The sequence below is a fragment of the Pteropus medius genome, unplaced genomic scaffold (assembly GCF_902729225.1).
Source record: "Pteropus medius unplaced genomic scaffold, Ma_sr-lr_union100, whole genome shotgun sequence".
NCBI lineage: Eukaryota > Metazoa > Chordata > Mammalia > Chiroptera > Pteropodidae > Pteropus > Pteropus medius.
In genome coordinates, this window is record NW_024356249.1 from 11,573,825 (window position 1) to 11,595,952 (window position 22,128).

A 22,128-nucleotide genomic window follows, 5' to 3' on the forward strand; every position below is an offset into this window, starting at 1 on the left:
GAAATAGATTTGTCTGGTTCCTGGCTGCCTAAATCAAATAAGCTCACTTCTGAAATGTTTTCTGACTTGTTGATCCTGGTGCATATCAATGTGTCATACAGCTGCTTTTCACGCTTCTCTGACTATGTATTCCCATAGTCACTGGCAGGAGCTAGTGAATCTTATTCACAGTTTCTTGACTCCATTCCCTCAGTCCCTTGTTCCTAGGCTTCCCCGTATTATAGCATTTCTCACGTCAAATTGTAATATTTGTTTACATGCTGTGTTATTTATTCTGAGCGCCTCAAGACCGAGGACTGTGTCTTTTTTTTTTTTTTGTAACTGCAGATTCCAACAGAGCACCCTGCATGCAGTAAGAGCTCAGTTAATGCTCCGTGAGTGATGACAGGCATGCCTGGGTTTATGCAGAATAGAAACCAGCAGGATGTTCTTTTGAGAGGATGTTAATGTATGAAATTTTTGCCCAACCTGAAGCAGACCAAAAAGCATTTTCCTAAATTATTTAGTCCTGATGGTATAAAAATGTGGAGTTCACATTTCGATTATACTACTTTACTTGTTGATGCTGGTATATTGAGAAGACTTAATGACCAAGGAGATAAATTATTGAGAGACAGTAGCAAAGTACAATGCGTATACTTGGCTATCAGGACTGAGTTCAGGAGGTCTACACTTAAGTGCTCAATGTCACTAATAGTCAGAGAAATGCAAATTAAAACAATGAGCTATCACTTTATAGCTGTAAGGATGGCAATTATCAAAAACAAACAAACAAATAAAAAAAACCACAAAAACAACCAAACAACAAAATTTAATAATTGTTGTCAAGGATGTAGAGAAATTGGAAACTTTGTACACTGTGAGTGGGAATGTAAAATTATACAGCCATTAGGGAGAACAGTTTGAAATTTCCTCAAAAATATTAAAAATAGAACTACCACATGATCCCGCAACCTCACTTCTGGGTACTTATCCAAAAGAATTGAAATCAGGATCTTGAAGAGATACCTGTACTCCCATGTTCATTGCAGCATTATTCACAATAGCCAAGATATGGAAACAACCCAGATATTCATCAACAGATGAATAGGTAAAAAAATGTGGAATATATATACAATGGAATGTTATTCAGTCTTAAAAAAAGAAGGAAATCCTCCTGTTTGTGGCAACACAGACCCACGTGGAGAACATTATGCTAAGTGAAATAAGCCAGTCTCAGGAGGACAAATACTGTGTGATTCTATTTCTATGAGGCATATAAAATAGGCAAACTCATATAAGCAGAAAGTAGAATTGTAGTTGCCAGGGGCTGGGAGGAAGGGAAAATGGGGAGTTGTTCAATGAGTATGAGGTTTCTTTATGCAAGCTGATAAGTTCTAGTGTCTGCTGTACAAAATTGTGTCTATAGTTTACAGCATAATATGCACATAAAAACTTTTTAAGAGGGTAGATCTCATGTTACATGGTCTTACACACACACACACTCATACACACACAAAGCGACACAAGGAAACTTTTCAAGATCATGGATACGTTTATTATCTTGATTTTGGTGATAGTATTATAGGTGTATGCATATGTCTAGTCTCATCAAATTGCATACATTAAACATATGCAGTTCTTTTATGTATCAATTGTACTTCAATAAAGCAGTTAAAATGTTTAAGAGTTGTTCAAATAATTAAAATGTAAGATGGGTTGCTGTCAAAAACATGCTTATTTATTATTTTCTTTTTTTAGTTCTGTTCGAATTTAAGAAGTTAAATATATAACTATATTTTTAACCTTTTTTTTTTTTTTTATCTCAAACACACATTACAAATCCTGCTGTGGAAAATGATGTTGCATTACCTAGAGAGGCCACTACAAGTACTTGCATCACTTAAAGACCGAGTTTTTAAATGCTTTTGGTGCTTATTTTTGTTCTCTGAAGTCTATTTCTTAGTTTAGCCACTACTGTACATTAGTTGTGGTGCCACTCTTGCCTGAAAGAGTTACTTAGCTAAAATAATAATGATCTTTTAGCTATCAGTTTCTTCTTCCTTAAATAAAGAATGCCAGCCCCCTTTGAGTATCTGTTGAAAATGCTTCTTTGAGTAAAGACCACTAATTTAATATATGCAGGAGAATTCAGGTAATGCTGATAAGTAGAAGGTATTACCTACGTGCTGGATAGAAGAATGCTCCTGGTTTGCAAGCTTTGATAGTTGCTGTTGAGATACTGTTGAGAGTGTCCTGTTTGTAGAAAGTATTATAAATAACTTTATTATATACACAAATAGCATAGATGAAGCTATGCTTTGTTTTTTTCTGAATGATGGTATTTTTAATATATGGATATGCTTATTATCTCTTATAAGATCATTCCACCATACCACAAAATGGAAGCTTCTTGTTCATTCGCTTATTTATCACACATCCAGTGAATGCTCACAAGTGTCAGACTTCACTAGACCCTAAAGACATACTGGATGTAAGCTCTATGAAGTGAGGGGCTGTCTTTGTATTATTCACTACTGTATGCTTTGTGTCTGAAAAGCATTTGACATGTTGTATATGTGCTCAATAAATATTTATTGAATGAAAAATGGTGAATGCCACAAGTGTGCTCCCTCCTCTTCACTAATTTAATGGCTGTAATTCTTTAATGAATTCCTAATCTGTAACTGAATTATTGATTTCTAATCTGTAACTATAATGGGCCTAATTCAAAGTCTAATACTAATTTTTTTCTAGTTCAGAATGGGTAAGAAATTTAAACAGTGCTCTGATTACAATAGTCTTTGGTGTAATAGTTTTTCCAGGCAATGGGCTGGAAAATATGAAATTTCTCTTCTCTCAGAGAGTCTGTTCATATTGGGCATTTGAGCACTTACAGGGAATTAGTTTTATCTTTTGAAACCTTCCTGTCATATTTTTGGCCCCAGTATCCTGGAATCTACTTCGGAATGGCAAAAAACAAACAGACAAAACAAAATAAAAATCCCAGACACTCCAAAAACAGTACTCAGAAACTAATCCAAATATATACAAATGCACACAACACATTTATAAAACTTATTTAAAACTAGTCAAGTGCTCCTAACCCCACATTTGCTGTTTGACTCTACAGAGAACCCATGTTTTGCGCAGCTCCAAAGATATTTCTGGTCTGAGTGGTCTGCTCTCTAGTCACTCTTCAGTCCACTCTTGTTCTCTCTTTCTTTCCCCATGTCCTTTTTCTTCTCACTCTTTCCTCTTTTCTCATTTTCTTCTTTTTTTATTTTCTTGATTTCTTTCTTTCTCTGAACCTTTCCCACCTACTGCCCACGTGTCTCTTTAGATCTTTGCGGTTTTCAGGAGCAAGAAGAGGCAATACGTCAGAAGTTTAGCTGTAGCCGGCGATGAGCATGAGTTTCGTTGTAACTGTGGAACTTCTGCAGCTAATATCCCCATTAACTGCCATCTCTAGTAAGAGTTATTATTCTGTGTACATTTGGGGAATGAAATTTGAGGTGTCTCGAAATAATGCGATAGGTGGATATTGCTTAGTGAAAATGAGTTACTATGTGTGTTTGGAGTTTTTATTTTAAATAATTTACAACTATTGTGTTTTCTGAGGAAAAAATCCATCTGTTAAGTGCTTATTTAATCCCTTCATGATAACCCATTTGGAAGATACTAGCATTTTCTCAATGTTCATGTCAGGACAGAGGCATGGAGAAGTCACATAACTTAGCCAGAGTCACATAGCGAGTTAGAGAAGGGCTAGGATGTCGTGCCCCAAGATGGCATTTGTAACCACTCTGTTTTTCTGAGCAGACTTTCGAATCTGTGGTGAACTGTGGCTGAGATAAAAAGCCCAGTGTGTAAGGACACTGATCCACGAGCCTCTCCCAGCCCTGTTGGCCTCATGAGTATCAGCATTTCTCTGAGAGCACCCATGGCGTTGGGCAGAAGAGGGGGTCTCTGTGCCAGTCTTTTCAAATACTAGATTGTCCTTATTGCTGCTCTTTGCGGGATACATAGGGGGCAAGCATTTGTCTCATGCCTCTTCTGTACCAGGAGCTTCATTGCCTCATTTCACTGCTTTCCAGAGTCCATTTAAGAGTTCACATGGCATTTGATAGAGGAGAAAGCATAAAATGTTGAGAGAGAGGGAGAGAGAGGGAGAGAGAGAAAGAGCACAGATTTAAATGCAATTTTGCTCTTTTATTCCATGTTGTTAAAAATAACACTTTTTTCTTTACTGTGATGTGAGAGATAAATCTTCTCTTTCACAAGTGCACTTTAAGCTGACAAACATACACACTTTCATCATGTTATGCACTTTTCTGCTAAGTCCCAGCTGTATACCACAAAAGGAGGTGAAAATACTGTTACAAGAGGTGCGATTACACTTATTTGAACCTTAGAACAAATTTTACTCAATGATCACTAAAAGACTGATTATATTAGGCCAGGTTGTTATTTTATTTATGCGTCCAGAAGAATGGAAAGAAACAATGTCAAGGGTAATCAGAGTGGTGAGTTGTGATACTGTGATTTGTAATAAGACATATGTATTTAATCTTTGTCCTTATTTCTAGCAGGGAGCTCCTAAAACCCTCAGAATTTCCCAAGTGTTGAGAGTGATTAAGGAGTCTTTTTTATGTTAATGAAGGGATTTTTGGGAAAGCCCTTAAGTGACGTAAGGATGGGGACCGAGGGCCAAGAGAACCAAACCTGTGATTAGAGGGTTGAAAGTTTCAGTCCCGCCCCCGCACCCCACCCCCAACCTCTGTGGACAGGAGAAGGGCTAGAGACTGAATTCAATCACCAATAGCCAATGATGTAATAATCAATTATATCTGTGTACTGAAGCCATCGGAAAAACCTGAAAGACAGGATTCAGAAAGCTTCCATGTTGGTGAACATGTGGAGATTTAGGTGCACTTGGAGGGGACATGGAAGTTCTGTGTCCTTTCCCTGTACCTTGCCCTCTCCATCTCTTCCATCTGACTGTTCTTGAGTTGTATACTTTTATAATAAACTGGTAATCTAGTGAGTAAACGGGTTTCCTAAGTTCTTTGAGCCACCCTAGCAAATTAATCAAACCCAAGGAGGGGGTCTTGGAAGCCTCTGATTTAAAGCCGATTGGTCAGAAATACAGATGACAACCTGGACTTGTGACTGACATCTGAAGTGGGGAGGAGGGCAGTGTTGTACAACTGAACGCTTAACCTGTGGAATCTGACACTGTATCCTGGTAGTGTCGTAATTGAGTTGAATTGTAAGATACCCAGTTAGTGTCCAGAGAATTGCTTGGTGGTGGAGGGAAACCTTCATCCCTCCCCACATTAGAATTGGGAATTTCACACTTTAAAAGTTAATCCATTTCTATCGTCTTTAAGAAAAAACAAAACCGGTTTATTTGGTTTTCCTCATTGTTATTATCTGAAGGTAGACTCATAAGAAATAAATAATGGTCGACTGGATATATCATATTTTTATTAGGTCAGAAATGATCAGTTATAGGCAATTTCTTATGCCCAATCAAAAATTTCGACCAATCATTTTTTGTCAATAGTCATTCTCTTTAACAATGGGTGAGATGCTAATTTTGTTGATTTGTTTATACACCAAACTCAGTCTGTCATGCAGATCTAACAAGCTATACAACCAGAGACTTAATCTGATTCACTTAGAACTTGACCAAAATTGTGAACCAACTTGAGACAGTGGTAATAAGCATGTTGTTTAAACAAAAATCATGTTTAATATTCTATATGTAGCTTGGCAAGTAATTTCATTCCTAATAATTTAATTCTCTTTGATTTCCACCACAGTTGGAACTTGATGCTTTGACATTGTTCCTTGTTTTATTTTTCTCCTTGGGCATAATTAATAGAAATTTTTTCTTAAAAATAAGCATCAACTGAAAACCTGTCTTTATTCTTTCAGGTCACTTTAAAAAACTTCTCTATGAAATACTGGGGAATTTTATAATCCTAGTTCTCTTCTCTGGGCTGGCTTCAATTCTAGTTTTGTTCTGTTTGTATAGATTGCCTTTCTCTGCACAATATATCCTCTTTGAAGAGGGTTTTGCAGTTAAATGATAACATTTTACTAATTATTTGACTAATACTGTCATTTCAGAGATATATCTTCATTTCTCTTTAAATTTTCATTTGTGTATATGGTGCATCTCCTTTTGGATCCCCATTTATTGAAGGACCCTGTTGCCTTTGCCTCGGGGGCTGCTCTATAGCCTCTTGAGGGGTTGCCTGGCCATGGAGAGCTGCCTGGCCCAATGTCTCTGCCCCGCTTCCCAGGAGGGCCCATGTCCAATGACTGATTGATGTGTAAGTATAATGGCCCGGCCTTCCTGAGACCATAGAGTGGCCTCCAGAGCTTCCTGTGATTGGGAATTTGTCTTTGGGCCACAGCCAGATATAGGTTTCCTCTTCCCAGTCTTGCTTCATTCCTTGGCCCTTCATAGGGTTGATGCCAAGGGCAAATATAATATATTTCGAACTCCTTCTAAGGGTTAGCTTCCTGGGGAGGCCAACCTGCAAGAGCATTGTCTCAACTTTTAGATTCTAGCTGATTAATAATCTATAGGCAAACGTTCAAATGAATCAGAACGTGTGGTTATTTCCATAATAACTTTGCTTCTTAATAGTTGGCATCATTAATAGTTTAATAGTTTTTGCTATTCTTTTATTTTTTTAAAAAGTAAATTCTAGTTTTGAACCCAGATCCTTGAAATGCTATGGACTCCCTTTGAAAAGGAACTTGGATCCTTAGGGTACGAATTGGGGTGTCAGGGAGGAGAATGTGAGTAACTTTTAACATCTCTCACATTGAGATTGCTCCAATCATGTTGTGATGACCAATAATAGGTGTAAAGTGAAATCTCATCATTTACTGGCATTTACAATGAGCAACTATCACTTCTTAGAACCAGGATATTTGATAACATTATACAAACAATGGTGATGGGTTTAAGAATATAATCTGTTGACAATCGCGTGATTTAGATCTGAATATCAACTATCTCCTGTCTCGGGTTTGGTGATGATGCTATCTGGTCATCATCATTATTATTATTAATAATAATAGTGATATGCCGCATTTGTACAGAACTTTATTATTTTACCCTTCTTAATTTGATTCTCTTGACTTCCTATGTGATAGTTATTATGAATCTGTCACAGAGGTAAAGAAACTGAGAGATGAGAGACTTGGTCAAGGTCACAGAGGACCCACCCTTAGGTTTTCTGGCCCTAAGTCTGTTTTCTTTTTCATCCCAACATATACAAATGAACCTTTCATCTCTCAGACCAGAGACATTGGGCCACTCACCCATGAGTCTCAGCTTTCTACAGAGATAAAAATTATGAATGGAATTGTTTACAAATTTGCTCTTGTATCAATAAGAGTAAAATATTATGCCACCCTACGGAAGAATAAGGTAAAGCCAAGATGATATTCTAATTCACAGTAGCCTGTTAACCCCGCTCCCGTCCCCAGAGACTCCACGGTTTGCTGCGGCCGTCGGAGGCCGGCGAGGTTGCTCCTATTTTCGAAATGGCTTAAATTAAAAAGTAACATAAAATGGGTCAAGAGAGAAACACATTGAGCCGGAAGCAGTTAGGAAATGATGCAGAGGTGGGTATACCATGTTTATTTTAATACATCTCATTCGTTCGCATTCTAGGAAGAATACTGTCCCACTGTCCTGTTACAGCAGCCTGGTGGTATTGGAGTCCATTTCAATGGCAACTTCCTCTGAATTAGCATGGTCCAAAATTTTTTTTTACATCTTTTATGCCATTTATTTAAAAATGCATATTTATATGCATCTTTTGTTTCCCTACTTGACTTAGGGGAGTTTGAAGACAGGACTGTCTCATGACTATTTCTCTATACCAGCAATTTCTATTGCAGGTCTTGCATTATTTTAAAACAAATATTTGTTGAAGTCTCTGTGTATCAAGCAGTGATAGATGTCGGGGGTATAGTGGTAAATGTGAAAAGCTTCAATAGTCATGGAGCTTATAGACTAGGGTAAAAAAATAACAAAATTTAAAAAATATAATTATTTTGGTTGCTGCAGTACAAAGCTGAAGGGAAAGAAGACTGGAGACTTCGGGAAAGTCTTCCTGAGGACGTGCATTTACAGGGCAATTGGGAAGTTTTTTTTGTTTTTGTTTTTATTTTTGTTTTTTTTTTTAATAGGAAACTTTATTTTTTAGGCATTAAAACTAGTCATAAAATTAAGGTATAATTAATTTAATTAAAATTTTTTTTTTGAGAGCAGATTGGTTATATAATGAAGAAGTTTAAGTAAGTTCTATAATCTACATGAATTCTAAGTACCTTAGTAAATGTCTTCATATTCAATAGAAGTGCTATATTTATGTAGCTATCAATTAGATTTGTAAGGGGTTACCTACTGGATTTTAAAAGTGAGTCTTTAAATTTTATCTTATTCATCAATTATTTGTATATACTAATCCATTAAGCAACAGGTATAACCAATTATGATGTGCAAGATGATGGCGAAGTCTAGACCTGGAGTGAGACAGATCGACTTTGAACCTGGGTTCCAGACTTTTACTAGCTCTTGATACCCCTGTTTCTCAGTTTCCACATCAGAACTTGGGTGATAAGAGAGAGCTCCCATTAGGACTAGTGAGAGATTATGGAGATGGGGAAGGAATGATCATGTGTGTTGTAGAGTGTACCTACACTTAAAACATTCAGATGCACAAATCATCTTTTAGTTATCATTAAATAATCAAAAGGAAGAAATTTAGATAGGCAAGGAAATCAGGAAATTCTAGAAAGCAGCCAATTATAAATTCCTCCATACAACATTCTTTTCCTAAGTGCTAAGCTTTAAAATATTTCTTGTAGAACTGAGCACACCTGCAGAATGGGAAAAGTTAGTTTCCCTGGAATTGTACACAATCAGTTCTCTTTCAGAGACAGATATGGAAAAATGAGTGCAATAGACACATTCTCGGATGGAGGGCAACTCGTCTCCCTCCTACCTACCCCAGAAGTCTAAATCAAGTCAGAGAGTATCTTTAAAAATTAGAACAATAGATAGTGACTATTCTAAGAAAACATATCTTTGATTAAATTTGAATGTTTGACTAAATTACATGGGTATTTTAACCAAACTCTAACAGTATATAATGATTTCTTCTTATGAAGTCATAGGACTGTTTGTGGGGATGATATTGTTTATTACTGCACTTTACTATTTCTTATGCTGTTATCTTTCACCATTAGATAATTTTATGTCCTCATCTGGCTTTTCTTATGTGTACATCTTATCATTCAATTATATTATAAGACCACTGAGGACAGGTGACTTTTGGATGTCTAGTTCCTGAAGCATAGTAGACCATGAGTGCTTATGAAAGGGTTAACTGCTCTTTGACAGCTGTGAATATAGAAAGTATGAATGAGTTTTAGGGCTATTAAAAGAATCCTAATCTTCTAACTCCCATCACTTGAGAAGCTATACAGTCCATGACTTAATAAAATATCCAATAAGGCATCAAACAACAAAATGCCATGTGGAGCAAGTTCTCCATAAGTATTTGTTCAGCTGAAGTAAATTAATTGTGCAGTCCTTCTTTCCTGGAAAATGCAAATTGGCTAGGCTGACAAATATTAGGTGAGGTGGAGGAAAAAAAATATTAAATGGATTTAGACTATGTAAAAATCCAACCTGTTTTTTACAAACAAAAATGTTCAATAGATCCTGAATGAATGAATAAATTCATTCATCAATTAATTCAGACTAAAGCCTATGTCTGGATTGCCTGTTTGCCTCATCTGAAATAGTCATAATGAAAATTTCCAGACTAATTTCTTCAGGCTATGGAGTCAATAGTAATCTCAGAATGATACTTAGGATATGGCATGTCTTTAATGGGGTGCTTAAGTAATCACAGCAATTTAATTAAAAGGCAGTCATCTTTTGAAACAGCTATTGTTCCCTAGAGAACGTTGAAGTTTTGGTCTCACATTTCTACAGTTACCTATTGCTTTTACTCACCACAATTTTTGTCTATTTGCTTGATTTTTAAAGGCATTATGCATAGTTTTCAACTTACTACTAGGCTGTATCCCAAAAGTTTCCTCCTCAACATATGTGACCATTTCTTTCCAGTCTCATTGACTGGCCACCTCTCCAAAGCTAGTGGTTTTCCAAACTCCACCATTTATCTTTTCCTGTTGTTGATTTAAATATTCCCTCTGAGTGACCTCTTCACTCCCAACACTTTAACTACCTACTGTGTCAGCACCTGACGAAATTGTAATTACATTTCCCTTCTCCCTCCAGACTCACCTTTTCAGTTTGATGTCCCATGAGTACTTCAAAGACAACCTTTTCGGAATCAGAATCATACTTTTCTCCTCCATATACCTCCTCACCCTCCTGTATTCTCTACTTGCTTATTGGTGGCATCACATAAACTAGTCACAAAAGCCAAAACCTTAAAGTCATGCTTAGTTTCTCACTACTTCTTACTTAGATCAAATCAGTACACCCTAAATAGAAATAATTTTTATTTGCCAGTCATACTTCAATAAGGCTGGAAAAAAATACTACTAAGCCCCACCGATTCCAACTCAGAAATTCTAACAGCACCACGTGCTCCTCCTCAGCACCAGTAACGTTGTAATTTCCCAGGGCCTGTCCCCAGGGCCTGTCTCCGTCATCTCTTAACTGGGATCATTGTCTCCTGTTCTTTCTTTCAAGATCACCTTCTACATCAGCAGTCCTCATCTGTTTTTCTTCTGTAAAATGCAGTGTTCATAGATAAGACATATTCCTATGGGCAATATTTAATGAAGAACTTAAGCATTGTAATTATTCACAGTCTTCCATAGGCCCTGCATAGCCATGCATGATCTGGCCCCCGTCCGCCTCTCATCTTTGACTCACATTTCTCTCCCCATCATTCATTGACTCCGCTGGCTCTTCCCTACCCTTTTCCATGTTCACCTCTCCCATTTTCTCTTCTTTCTGACCTCAACTAAGTGGTACCACTTTAGAGAGGCTTTTCTTGAACACGCCTCAATCTAAATTAAATTCCCTTGCTCTTCCTCATAGGACTTGCCAGAAATTATAATTACATACTTTTTTTTTTTTTGCATTAAGCCTGGTTCACCCACATTTCTAAATTCTATGAAGTCAAAGACTATGTCTATTTTATTCATCGTTGTATCCCACTGCCCCCACACAGAATCTGGCAGATAGTGGGCACTCCATATATATTTACTGAAGGAATGAATCAATTATCTCAATTATTAATGGCATATTAGTAAGCCAGCTAACTACAGGCTCAGTCTATGGATTATGGGCAACTTCCACCCCTGAAGAGCATATCATAAGGTTAGTAAGAGTACTGCTGTTGCAGGGGTAATTTTGACTGTGCTCTAACTTAAAGAAAAATAAACCTCCAGGACTCTAATACTGTTAATCATATGTCTGATCATGATACACTGTATACCCATTGTCTGGCTGTTAGATATTTCTTCTTCGTTTGGTTACCTGAGATTTCTTCCTAAAGCCTAAAAGCTCATCTTGTAATTCTCCTGTATATAAACTTTCAGTGGGTTCTCATTGTTTTTGAGATAAAGTCCAAATTATTTGGCTTGCCTAACAGAGTCATTCTCAAGCTGGGCCTGGCCATTCTTTCCAACTTCAACCCCAGCCAGTCTCTATCATAGGCCATGATCAAGCAAAGTTCTTTCATTCTATGACCTCTTTTAGAAATGTCCCACTTTTGTCTCTGTATTTGCCCTTTAAAATCCATCTCAAGAGTTTTAGTTACACCTTCCTTACTGCTCCCATTGTATGGTTCATTCTCTGAATTCTAAAATGTATTACATATTCCATGATAATTTGTTGGAATGCCTATCTTCCAAACTGGATGCATTAGACTGTGCATTCCTAGTGTCCAGCCAATGCATAGCATACAATGGCACCCAATAACTTTTGGGTGACTGAATGCTAATTGTTTGGAAGTAAAAATGCTTTTGCCTGCTGAAGCAATGGTATAAATAGTGATTTAATTCTCGACTGACTCAAAAAGCCTGTTTAAACCATAATAGAATTGAAATATATTGCTAATATTGCTTTTTCCCCCTCTAGTATTAGCATGTGTTATTTCTCTGCTTTATTGCAACTAAGAAACCTTTTTCTTCTTCCTGTATCCCAGCCTGGTGGCAGAGATCTTGTCTAAACTTTTCTCTTTGGTCTCTCATTGCCTTAGAAGGAAAGGCCAAAAGAAGAGTTTTCTTTTTTCTTTTCTTTTCTTTTTTTTTTTTGCTGTGATAGTGGGATGGGATTTCTGCCATTTTCTTTCTTTTTCTTTTTATTTTTTTAAACGCCAACAGCACCTGGTCTTCCTAGGTGGTCTTCCATCCAAGTACTAACCAGCTAAGCTAACTAGCTTAGCTTCCGAGATCAGACAAGATTGGGCATGTTCGGGGTGGCATGGCCATAGACGGATTTCTGCCATTTTGATTTTCATGGTGGAGACATCTGTCAACTGAGGGTTTGTATCATTGATACTTGCCTCTGTCTCAAATAGTCTTGAAGACTACGTGTCTCAAAACATGTCATTATGCTAATGCTGTAATACAATGAGCTGTAAGATAAAATTAACTTTAAAAGAGTTCTACTAATAGATAAAGTAGCAAAAAGAACTTCCTACTTATAGGTACTCTCACATGTAAGACTTACTCATGCTTTTTATTAATCCAAGCTCTTGTCCTTTGACTTATGTTAAGTGAATCAAAACAGCCCTTCTTCCTTGACTCCTTGACTCTTGTCACAAATTTTGTACATTTTGGTTTTCTTAATGACATACACAAAAATAATGTTTAAACTTGGGGGGAAAAAAAACCCTGATGTATGATTAAGTAATTGATGTCATTTACTTGATACATATCTTATAATGTAAACAAACATGATTGCTTTTAATAGGTGAGAATGCCAGATGTTTTGAGAAATAATATTCTGTACAGAATCATGTGTTTTTATAAAGTACCTGACCTCATTAAGTTTGTTAATTACATAAATGCCCTTTCTGAATCCCTTTTCTTTCTTCTTTTTTTCTTATTCTTTTTTAAATAGGTAGTGTTTGCATTGCTCAATCACAGAAAATCCCACGTGAACCACGACCTGGAGAATTTGAAAAAATTATCAAACGCCTGCTAGAAACACCTAATGCTCGGGCAGTGATTATGTTTGCCAATGAAGATGACATCAGGTGCTGATTACTTTTCTTCCTTATGTAGGATTTGTTTGTGGTCTACATCTTTTTTCTAATATATTTCATGTTCGGTGTAAAATCTTGTGAAATTTCACAGAAATTGCAACATTTTTATGCAATTACAGATTGCCTTCTGCTGCACGGAGACACAACAGCCTTCTAGTTCTTGAGTCTGAAATGTCTATAGAGTAAAACCTGGAGACTGAAAGAAATGAGACAAATAAGGATAATAGACAGAATGAAATGAAGGAAGTTAAGGATAAGGCTAATTAACAGGTGCTGGAGTTAAAGTCTGCAATATATTTCCTTTAGGAGATGACAGACTCAGGCAGTTAGAATGATTGACTAATTGTTTAACGGTGACCTACTGATTATATACAATTTGATAGAGCTGTCTTGTAACATTCATAAGTGTAGCGTTTCTTGATAAATATGGTATATTTTATATCTTTTATTCCTATAGGAGGATATTAGAAGCAGCAAAAAAATTAAACCAAAGTGGGCATTTTCTCTGGATTGGCTCAGATAGTTGGGGATCCAAAATAGCACCAGTTTATCAGCAGGAGGAGATTGCTGAAGGGGCTGTGACGATTTTGCCCAAAAGAACATCAATTGATGGTAAGGACGCATCGTAGAGAATTTGTTTCACTTCAGTTAAATCACAACTCAAAAGCAAAACCAGAGTATCAGCGTATGATGAAATGCATCCATTATTGATAACTCAGGATAGAATTTTTAGCTCTGATGGCAGAATTGCCAAGACAGTAGCTATTTAACTCAGAATGTACATATTTTATCAAGAGTACCTATTAGACTTTTTTAAGAAAGGAAATTACAGTTGACCTTAGATATTTCCATGATATTAGCCACTTCCATGATGGTGCCCCTTAAACTTGTGTCTTTCCCTGGCCATATATGATGGTTACAGCATGGTTGGAGTGAGAGTGCTTGCTTTATAGAAAATGGAGACATGGTGCTGGACTGACCCTGTGGGTAAAATAAATGCAACAGCAAAGTTGTGGAGCATCCCTGAAAGGCAGTCTGTCTCCCGAATATCTTTGCCGATGGTCTTGACAGTGATTGAAATTTCTACCTTTCCCATTATCCTTTCGAGTTAGGCATTATTTCCAGGTGGTCTCCCTTCAGTGAGGTCGTTACCCGAGCAGGCTGACACTTTAGCCCATTACCCATGACTCTAGAAGATTACATTAGTACTGATTAGTTAATTGAATTAGCTAAAAATGGGACATATAGGACAGATAAATTTTGAGGTGGGTAGGAGCATAGAAGCCTGGAACATTAACCCCTGTAGGAGAGAGATAGAGAAGAATGAGAAAAGTCTGAGTTGGTTCTGAATATTCAGCTTCCATGGGACATGTAGAGGAGAGGAAGAGATCATGATGATGACATCAACAACAGGCTTTTCTGTTATGCTTATCCCTAGAGCCAGGTGCCTGAATGGTGAATGGTGAGGATGGAGGTATTGTCCAGTGATGCTCCTTAGGGAAGCTTTTGGCTGTCCCACATTTGTGTGTGTGTGTGTGTGTATGTGTGTGTGTGTGTACATTCCATGCAGTGATTGCAATATAACATAATACCTATTCAAAACCTCTGATAGTATTTGGTTTTGATTTTGAAAGAATATTAAAACCATGTCTTTCTTTTTTAAAATAGGGTTTGATCGATACTTTCGAAGCCGAACTCTTGCCAATAATCGAAGAAATGTGTGGTTTGCAGAATTTTGGGAGGAGAATTTTGGATGCAAATTAGGATCACATGGAAAAAGAAACAGTCATATAAAGAAATGCACAGGTAGCTACTTAAATGTTTTCCCTGGTGCTTTGTTTTATCACTACCTGAGAAATGAAGTTTTTCTATATGGATAATGATGAGCGCATTTTCTATTTTCTTGTGTCTCTTGTTCTAGTTTCTCAGCAGGGCTGAGCATACGCTGATCGTTCAACAAACTTAGGTGTACTCCTTGGTTCTTAGAGTCAACCACAAGTATTTATTGGGCATGTGCCATGTGACTGACACTGGGGTATTTCAGTCCTATTGAAAAAAATACATCGGTGTTCTACTTTGGGCAAAGCACTTTATTAGGGTTGGTGGGATATGGACAAATAAGCAAGACGTGATATTGCTCTCCAGGAGCTTAAAATGTAGTGAAGATGATGGATCATAATAAGTTGCTATAAGACAGTGTTTTTTAAAAACTATTTCCATTCATGTCCCCTGTAATACTATTATTCCCTCATCTTCCACAGCATTAGCAGCTATGATTTTTTTGTAATTTATTTTCTATATCTTATGCTTAAAATAATAGTGATATTAAATGTTCATATTTTGAATGTAAGAATGAAACATTTTTTATTTGTAGATAACATGATCGTATATATAGAAAGATCTATGGAATTTAAAAAATTGGAACTAATTAGTAAACTTAACAAAGTTACAGATATAAGGCCAATATATATATATATATCTTTCTTAAATCCATTATATATTTGTGGCATTATATATTAAAAACAAATGTGTGAAAGATGAAATTTAATACTATGATTAAAAAATATATGACAAAACATTAAGGATAATTTTAACAAAGATGTATAAATCCTCTACACTGAATACTATAAATCTTGAATGAGTATTTTATAATCATACATCCCTCCCTTTTCTACCCCCTCACTCCCATGTTTTTATATATCTTTCTTTCCCTTTATTCACTTCCCTTAGAAATAGTCATTCAAATAAAAGATATAATATGACAAATGCTAGAGCAGACATATAAGCAGAGTGAGGATGGGGGTGTAAATTTGATGCCACACTGTGTGCCAGACACCATTCCAGGAGCTGGGGTGAGGAAGGGAGACTGTCTGTGTTCACAGAGCTTTCATTCAAGCGTGAGGACACAGACACTAAGTAAACATATAAATGAACAGAGACTTCCAGATGCTGAGACATGCTTATAGGAAATACAGCAGAGTAAATGTGAAAGGGGGACCAGGTGGACTTGGCAGGGAGGGTGGCAATTACATTGCATGGTCAGAGAATGCTTCACCAAGGAGATGGCAGTTGGAGATGAGACCTAAATGGCAAGAAGCTGTCAGCCATGTGAAGATATAAGGTCGGCCCATTCCAGGATCTAGGGCAAATCTCTTTTGTCCAATGTTCAGAAAAAAGTTCAAGGAGTCTAGAGTGGGTGAGACTGAGGTAAGTGAGTGAGAGGAAGAGTGAGGGCAAATAGGGCTAAAGAGATCGGCTGAGGTCAGGTCACGCAAAGTCTTGAAGTTCCTTTTAGAAGCTCCAGAGCTGAGGAGTTTGGGCTTTATCCTACATATAGAGTAGAACAACTTGAGGTTTTTTATACAAGGCATTACTCAGAAGCCTGTTTCAAGAAGGTTCCTTTGGCTGAAGTGTAAGGATTGGTGATCAGGGGAGAGAAAGGAAAAGGGTCAGTTAGGGCTTGTCCAGTAGTTCCGGTGATGGACAGTCACAGCTCAAATAAGGACATGTGAGTTAGGGGCAGATCACAGAGGACAGAAGTCTAGTAGGTAGTATTTATATTCACTGGTGAGTGATGAACACTGGGGATAGTAGTAAGAGATGGAGTTCTGAATATGAAATCTCTACCAGCTAGGTCTAAAAAATGTACCTAACACAGAAGACTGAAGGAACGATACGGTTGGAGGGACTAACGTGAATTTAGTTTTGAGCTAGCCCCATGAACTGCCCAGCAGGTGGCAGCATAAGGTCTGGGACCCCACCAAGCGTTCAGCACTAAAAATACAGATTAGGGAGTGGCAGGTAGAGACCTGGAAGTTAAAGACAGGGCCAGAGATGCAATTGCCACAGGAGATTGAACAGAGATGAGGGAGGACGCTTGAAGATTCTAGGGCGGGGGCCAGGAAAGGAAACTGAGCACGTTGAGTTTGGAACCTAGTTGAACTGGGAGCCAAAGCCTTCTCCAGTGTCTCCAGGAGAGAAAATGGGGTGCAAGCAGTTCCAGGGTTGCAGGTGAGATGGCCGAGGCATGGAAGTGTGATAGAAAGACAAGTTGTGAGACAGAACTGGAATAGAAGTGGAGAAAATGCTTTTTCAAGAAGTTTGGCAGAAAAAGAAAGTAGATATAGTAGGAGAACTTGAGGAAGAAGCAGGGGTGCAGAAATTTTCTTTAGGATAGGGCACATTTTAGCATGTTTTCAAATAAACCTAGTATTCAGAAGGAATACTAGAGAAAAGAAATTACATATGGAGTAGGATCTTGACAGAAACTTTAGGGAGAAGCATAAGGAGGAAAGTATTATCTTTAAATAATGTGATTCCGTTGAGAAAAAAAAGATACAGGCAAACACATACATAAACAGAGGGGGAAAATCCTATAATTAAATGCTAAATTTAGACGTAGATATTAAGGGAGTTCAGAAAATGTGTGACTGTAACTTCAAGATGTAAAATTCAAAGCTTCATAGAGAAAGGGAATCTTGATAACAAGAAAGATTTGAGAAAGAGCATCCAAGATGAGGGAACAGGCGGGTCAGCAGAGCAAAGACATAGAGAAGGACATGGCATAAAGTGTGTGAAGAACAGCGAAGAGGCCCAGCTTACTGGGGAGGAGGGTGCACATTAAGGAATAATGGGAAATAAAGAGGGGCCAGTTTATAGGATTTGAAAGGACAGTTTACACATAGAGTACCTTCTGTGTTTTACTTTCCAGTATATTTTACACTGTACTTAATTCTGAATTCCTAATTCTGAATTTGATTGTCTACACGTTTATATCCTATTGTTGTTTAGATCATATTAATGAAACTCTACCAGTTAAAGAAATGGATGGGCACAGTTTTTTTTTAATGTATGTTATATATAATAAAACTGGCAGGAAATTAGTTATTAACTAATCACGTGACTTTTTTAACAGTTTTCAGACTGTTAAAACAGACCGTTTCTCTAAATTTGTTTTTTCCAAAAATGTTGATGTGTGTATAGATGTCCCTTTAGCATCTGAAGATGGTGTGTGTATTGGATGCTTATTTCAGTTATAAATACTGAACTGGGTAGAATCCTGATGTGGCGCCATGTCGGCTTTAGATTCCTCTGATTTTTTGGGTGTTACTAAAATTGTAACAATCTGTCCAATTAGAGAGAGCTATTTCTAGCTCAAGGAAAATGGTGTTTACTTCAAGTGCTAGGGCAAGCGTACCCTTAGGGAACAGGGTCAGTAAACAGATTTTCATGCAAATTCCCTTGTGGGTGATACTGAAATAACTTGTCTCTGGGTAGAAAATAAATAAATATTACAACATCCTAACTTAATTTTTGTTAAAAAAACAGTAACACATGAACATTTCCAGATTGTGAGAGAAGATACTCGTGCCCCAAATGACGATCAACACTCAGTTTTCATCTCTGTTTTTGGGGAAGAGAGAAGATGGTCTAGTATGTTAATGGTCAAATGTGCTTAAGAAGAAAAATCTACAGGATATTCATGGATAGGAGTGTCTGGGGTGTGAAAATTATTTACATTTCCAATTGTCCAATTCCATCTAATTCAGAAATGAGTGCATACTGATGTGCAAGTTTCAAAATTTAGCCTTATAAGGTTTACATTTTAACCATCCACAATGAGTCAAAAAGGTGAGGACTCTGTGAAACTAAGATATCTACAAGGTCCTTTTTGCTGCATTTAGAGCATCATTTGTGAGTTATGTTTTCTGTAAAATTTTACCTTGAGCAATGATAATCTGTGAATGTAATTATTTGCTTCCATTGAGGGTAATACTGGCAATGTATTTACATGGATAAGAGAGCGCTTCTCAGCAGGGAGAGCTTCTGTCATATCAATTTTCAGGAGCTAGAATGTCTTCAAGCAGTGAGGAACATCCTTTTCCTAAAATTAACTCAGCACAGTTTTCTGAGATGATTTTCCCTCCTAGAATCTCAGGAAAGCTTTCAAAAAGATGTGATATTACTGTTAACTTTGATATGCTGGCCAAATTCCAAAGTGAAATAATTCCTACCATCCACTTAGCTATTTATGTAGTTATTATTGCTTCTGAGAGCTGCTGAGTTCTGAAAGCTACTACTACTTAATCCTACTTAAAATTCCCTTTGTCTTCTCAAGAAGAAAAAAGGATTCTTTTAGACTTGTTATCAGTGGTGATGGGTGTTATTTTATAGACATTTATCTGACCTCTCTTTTTTTCCTTCCTTTGTTCTACTCTCAGACTTAATGCCTTTGCACTCCTCACAACAGACACCCGCACCTTCCCTCAGGAGCTTCATCTCTGTCTGTACGTTTTTCACACACCTATTTCCCCACTCAGGCCTCTGCCTCAACTCCTCTTCCACTGTTCCCTTTCACCTCATTTTTTCTGTTTTTCATCTGTTCTCTGATCAGTTCCTTACCCAACATTGTTTTGTTCAGCAAGGCTGTCACTACTAGCAGTGGGGAGAGTTTCTTTTGAGGTCTCACTTAATTTTTTTAATGACCGTCTTTCTGATTTGTTGTCTTTTAGCGAGGCCTGATAGTGAATATTGCAGAGACCTGAGTATGCGCAGTTGAGCTACTCGTCAAAGACAGGCTCCCTCTTGGCCACCTTGTGCTGTGGCTTTTATTTCTCCATCAGGAATTGTGACTAGCTCTGCCCTTATTAAACAACATCACTTGACCAATCCTATAAATCCAGTTGGTTTTATATAGCATTTTAAAACCTTCGTTTTGCTCCGTCCATCCATCCATCCATCCATCCATCCATCCATCCATCCATCTATTTCATCTTTCATTCACTTGTTTATTCATTTTTGGATAGCCTGCCTTGTGCTGGACACTGTGCTACAAATATAGAGACAAAGAATAGACCACCCTTGCCCTCACATTCCTCACATACACATATACACTGTCTTACGAATTTGAAGTACTTTCCTTGTCTGTTGGAGTTTAATCCTCAGCCAGGCAGTTGGGGCATTGCCGCTTAGCCTGTATATGCCTGACACTCAGATGCTAAATGGTGGTGAGCAGATGCTACTTGAAATGGCCTATTGATTCTTATTTATGATGATAGAAATAATGGTAATGGAAAAAGCAATGCACAGATATGTTTCTTCTCACAAACAAGCAATTTTGTCACTGAACCAAATAGCAGACTCAATAATTAGCTCCCTGAAAAGCTTGTCAATTTATTTTCTAAAGCCAGAGGAACTAGGTAACTTTTCAGGTTTAACTACCCCTTAACAGTCTTCCGCCTGCTTTGAGAACTGTGAAAAGTGAAAGTTTTCACCCATTCACCCAGGACTCATGGAGACCATTTGAGTGAATTGGATAGTTAGGGAGGGGGGTAGATTTACAGAATTTAATTTGGTGGTCTAGAATGAAAGGAAACTAAGATAACTTTCCTTGTGTTAAAATGTGTTCTGTCATCCCCATTTGCCTCTTGCCTAGAGTAAAACTCTGTTGGGGACAATCTCTTTACATTAGCACCATGAGGTGGCCATTAGCCCACATGCTTCTGTTCTTAGTGAGTAAAGTAGCAGAAACCCCAGAATGACTTATTCATGCCACATCTGAGATTCCATACTGATTTCAATAGATGCATGTGCAATGACAAAACAGGCATTGATTTCAGACATATAAAATTTCAACATTTTGGAGACAGGATGTAAAATTAAGATCACCTTTTCATTTTCTTGATGAAGAAAATAGATCTCAGAGAAATGAAGTGAATTGCTGAAAAATCATAGTCTCAGAGCTGTATCTAGAATCCTGATCTGTTTTATTTGAATTTGTCCTTGACATTTATATCCTCAATTTATTTTATTATTTACTTATGATCGAGTTTTTACCATATAGTTGAAAAGCATTTTTTCTCTTTATGATATTTTATGTGTGACAGCAATGCATTATGGAATTTTAAAATCACTAGCTATAAAGTAAAATAAAAATAATATATTGGTTGTTACCTAATCCTATAGAAAACAGTAAATATTTTAATATTCTTCATATTGATTTTCAGTGATATATGTACTATTTGCAAGTGGGTCTTGAATAGAATAAACTTTTTAATCCAGTTTCCCTACCCCCCTGCCATTAATAAAAAAGTAGACCTAAGATTATGTTAAAAAAAAATAGGAGAAACTATCAATTGTAAGCTTCTATAACTCTAAGTCCAGTGACGCTGAATTATTGCTCTTCACTTCGCTAAGTTACAGGTAGTTTGCTCATTTATTCATTCCTTTATAGAAAAAAAAATCATCTATTTTAAAGCAATGTGAGAAGCACTATAATGTATTGTAGCACTTTGAGAACTTTAGTGTGCATACAAATCACCTGAGCACCTGGTTAAAATGTAAATTTTGATTTCATAGTTCTGAGGTGAGGCACTCTGCATTTCCCACAGTCCCAGGTGATACGGATGTCAATGGGCTCTGGGCCTCACTTTGAGTAACAGTGGGTATTAGAGTTAGTTTATAGAGATAGCAACAGCATCTGATGTTTAATTAGTAGAATACATATTCAGCTATGCTAAAGATTACTGATAAACCCAAGGTGTCCTACACAAGATCATCTAAATAAGACTTTACCTTTGTCAGATGCAAACATTTATGATCAAAAGCCTGTGTTTATATACAATCTTCAAAAAGTATTTAGATCAGTAAAGTGTAAAGATACGGTAGTGTGTGTGCACGTGTGTGTGTGTGTGTGTGTGTGCGCGCGCGCCTGTCTCTTCATTAGGAAATTTGGAAGTGGGAAGCTTAATTACTGAATTTATAGAAATGTACACAGATGCACCTGTATCTCCAAAATCTGCAAAGTAGATAGCAAAGTTTGTCATGTAAGGATCCAAAAATACTCTAAAAA

The 22,128-nt window shown here is 37.1% G+C and overlaps 1 protein-coding gene across 6 annotated transcripts in view; it reads left to right on the plus strand.

Moving 5' to 3' along the window:
- The window catches only part of GRM8 (glutamate metabotropic receptor 8), a 691,970-nt gene that overhangs the window by 311,489 nt on the left and 358,353 nt on the right, over positions 1 to 22,128 (plus strand). For all 6 annotated transcript variants that reach the window (XR_005652362.1, XM_039860780.1, XM_039860779.1 and 3 more), the window contains 3 exons: positions 13,133 to 13,268; positions 13,735 to 13,889; positions 14,946 to 15,083. Coding sequence is in view for 5 of the 6 variants with exons in the window: in XM_039860780.1 (XP_039716714.1) it covers positions 13,133 to 13,268; positions 13,735 to 13,889; positions 14,946 to 15,083 (429 nt within the window). In the remaining variant the exon portion in view is untranslated. The remainder of the gene's footprint in view (positions 1 to 13,132; positions 13,269 to 13,734; positions 13,890 to 14,945; positions 15,084 to 22,128) is intronic.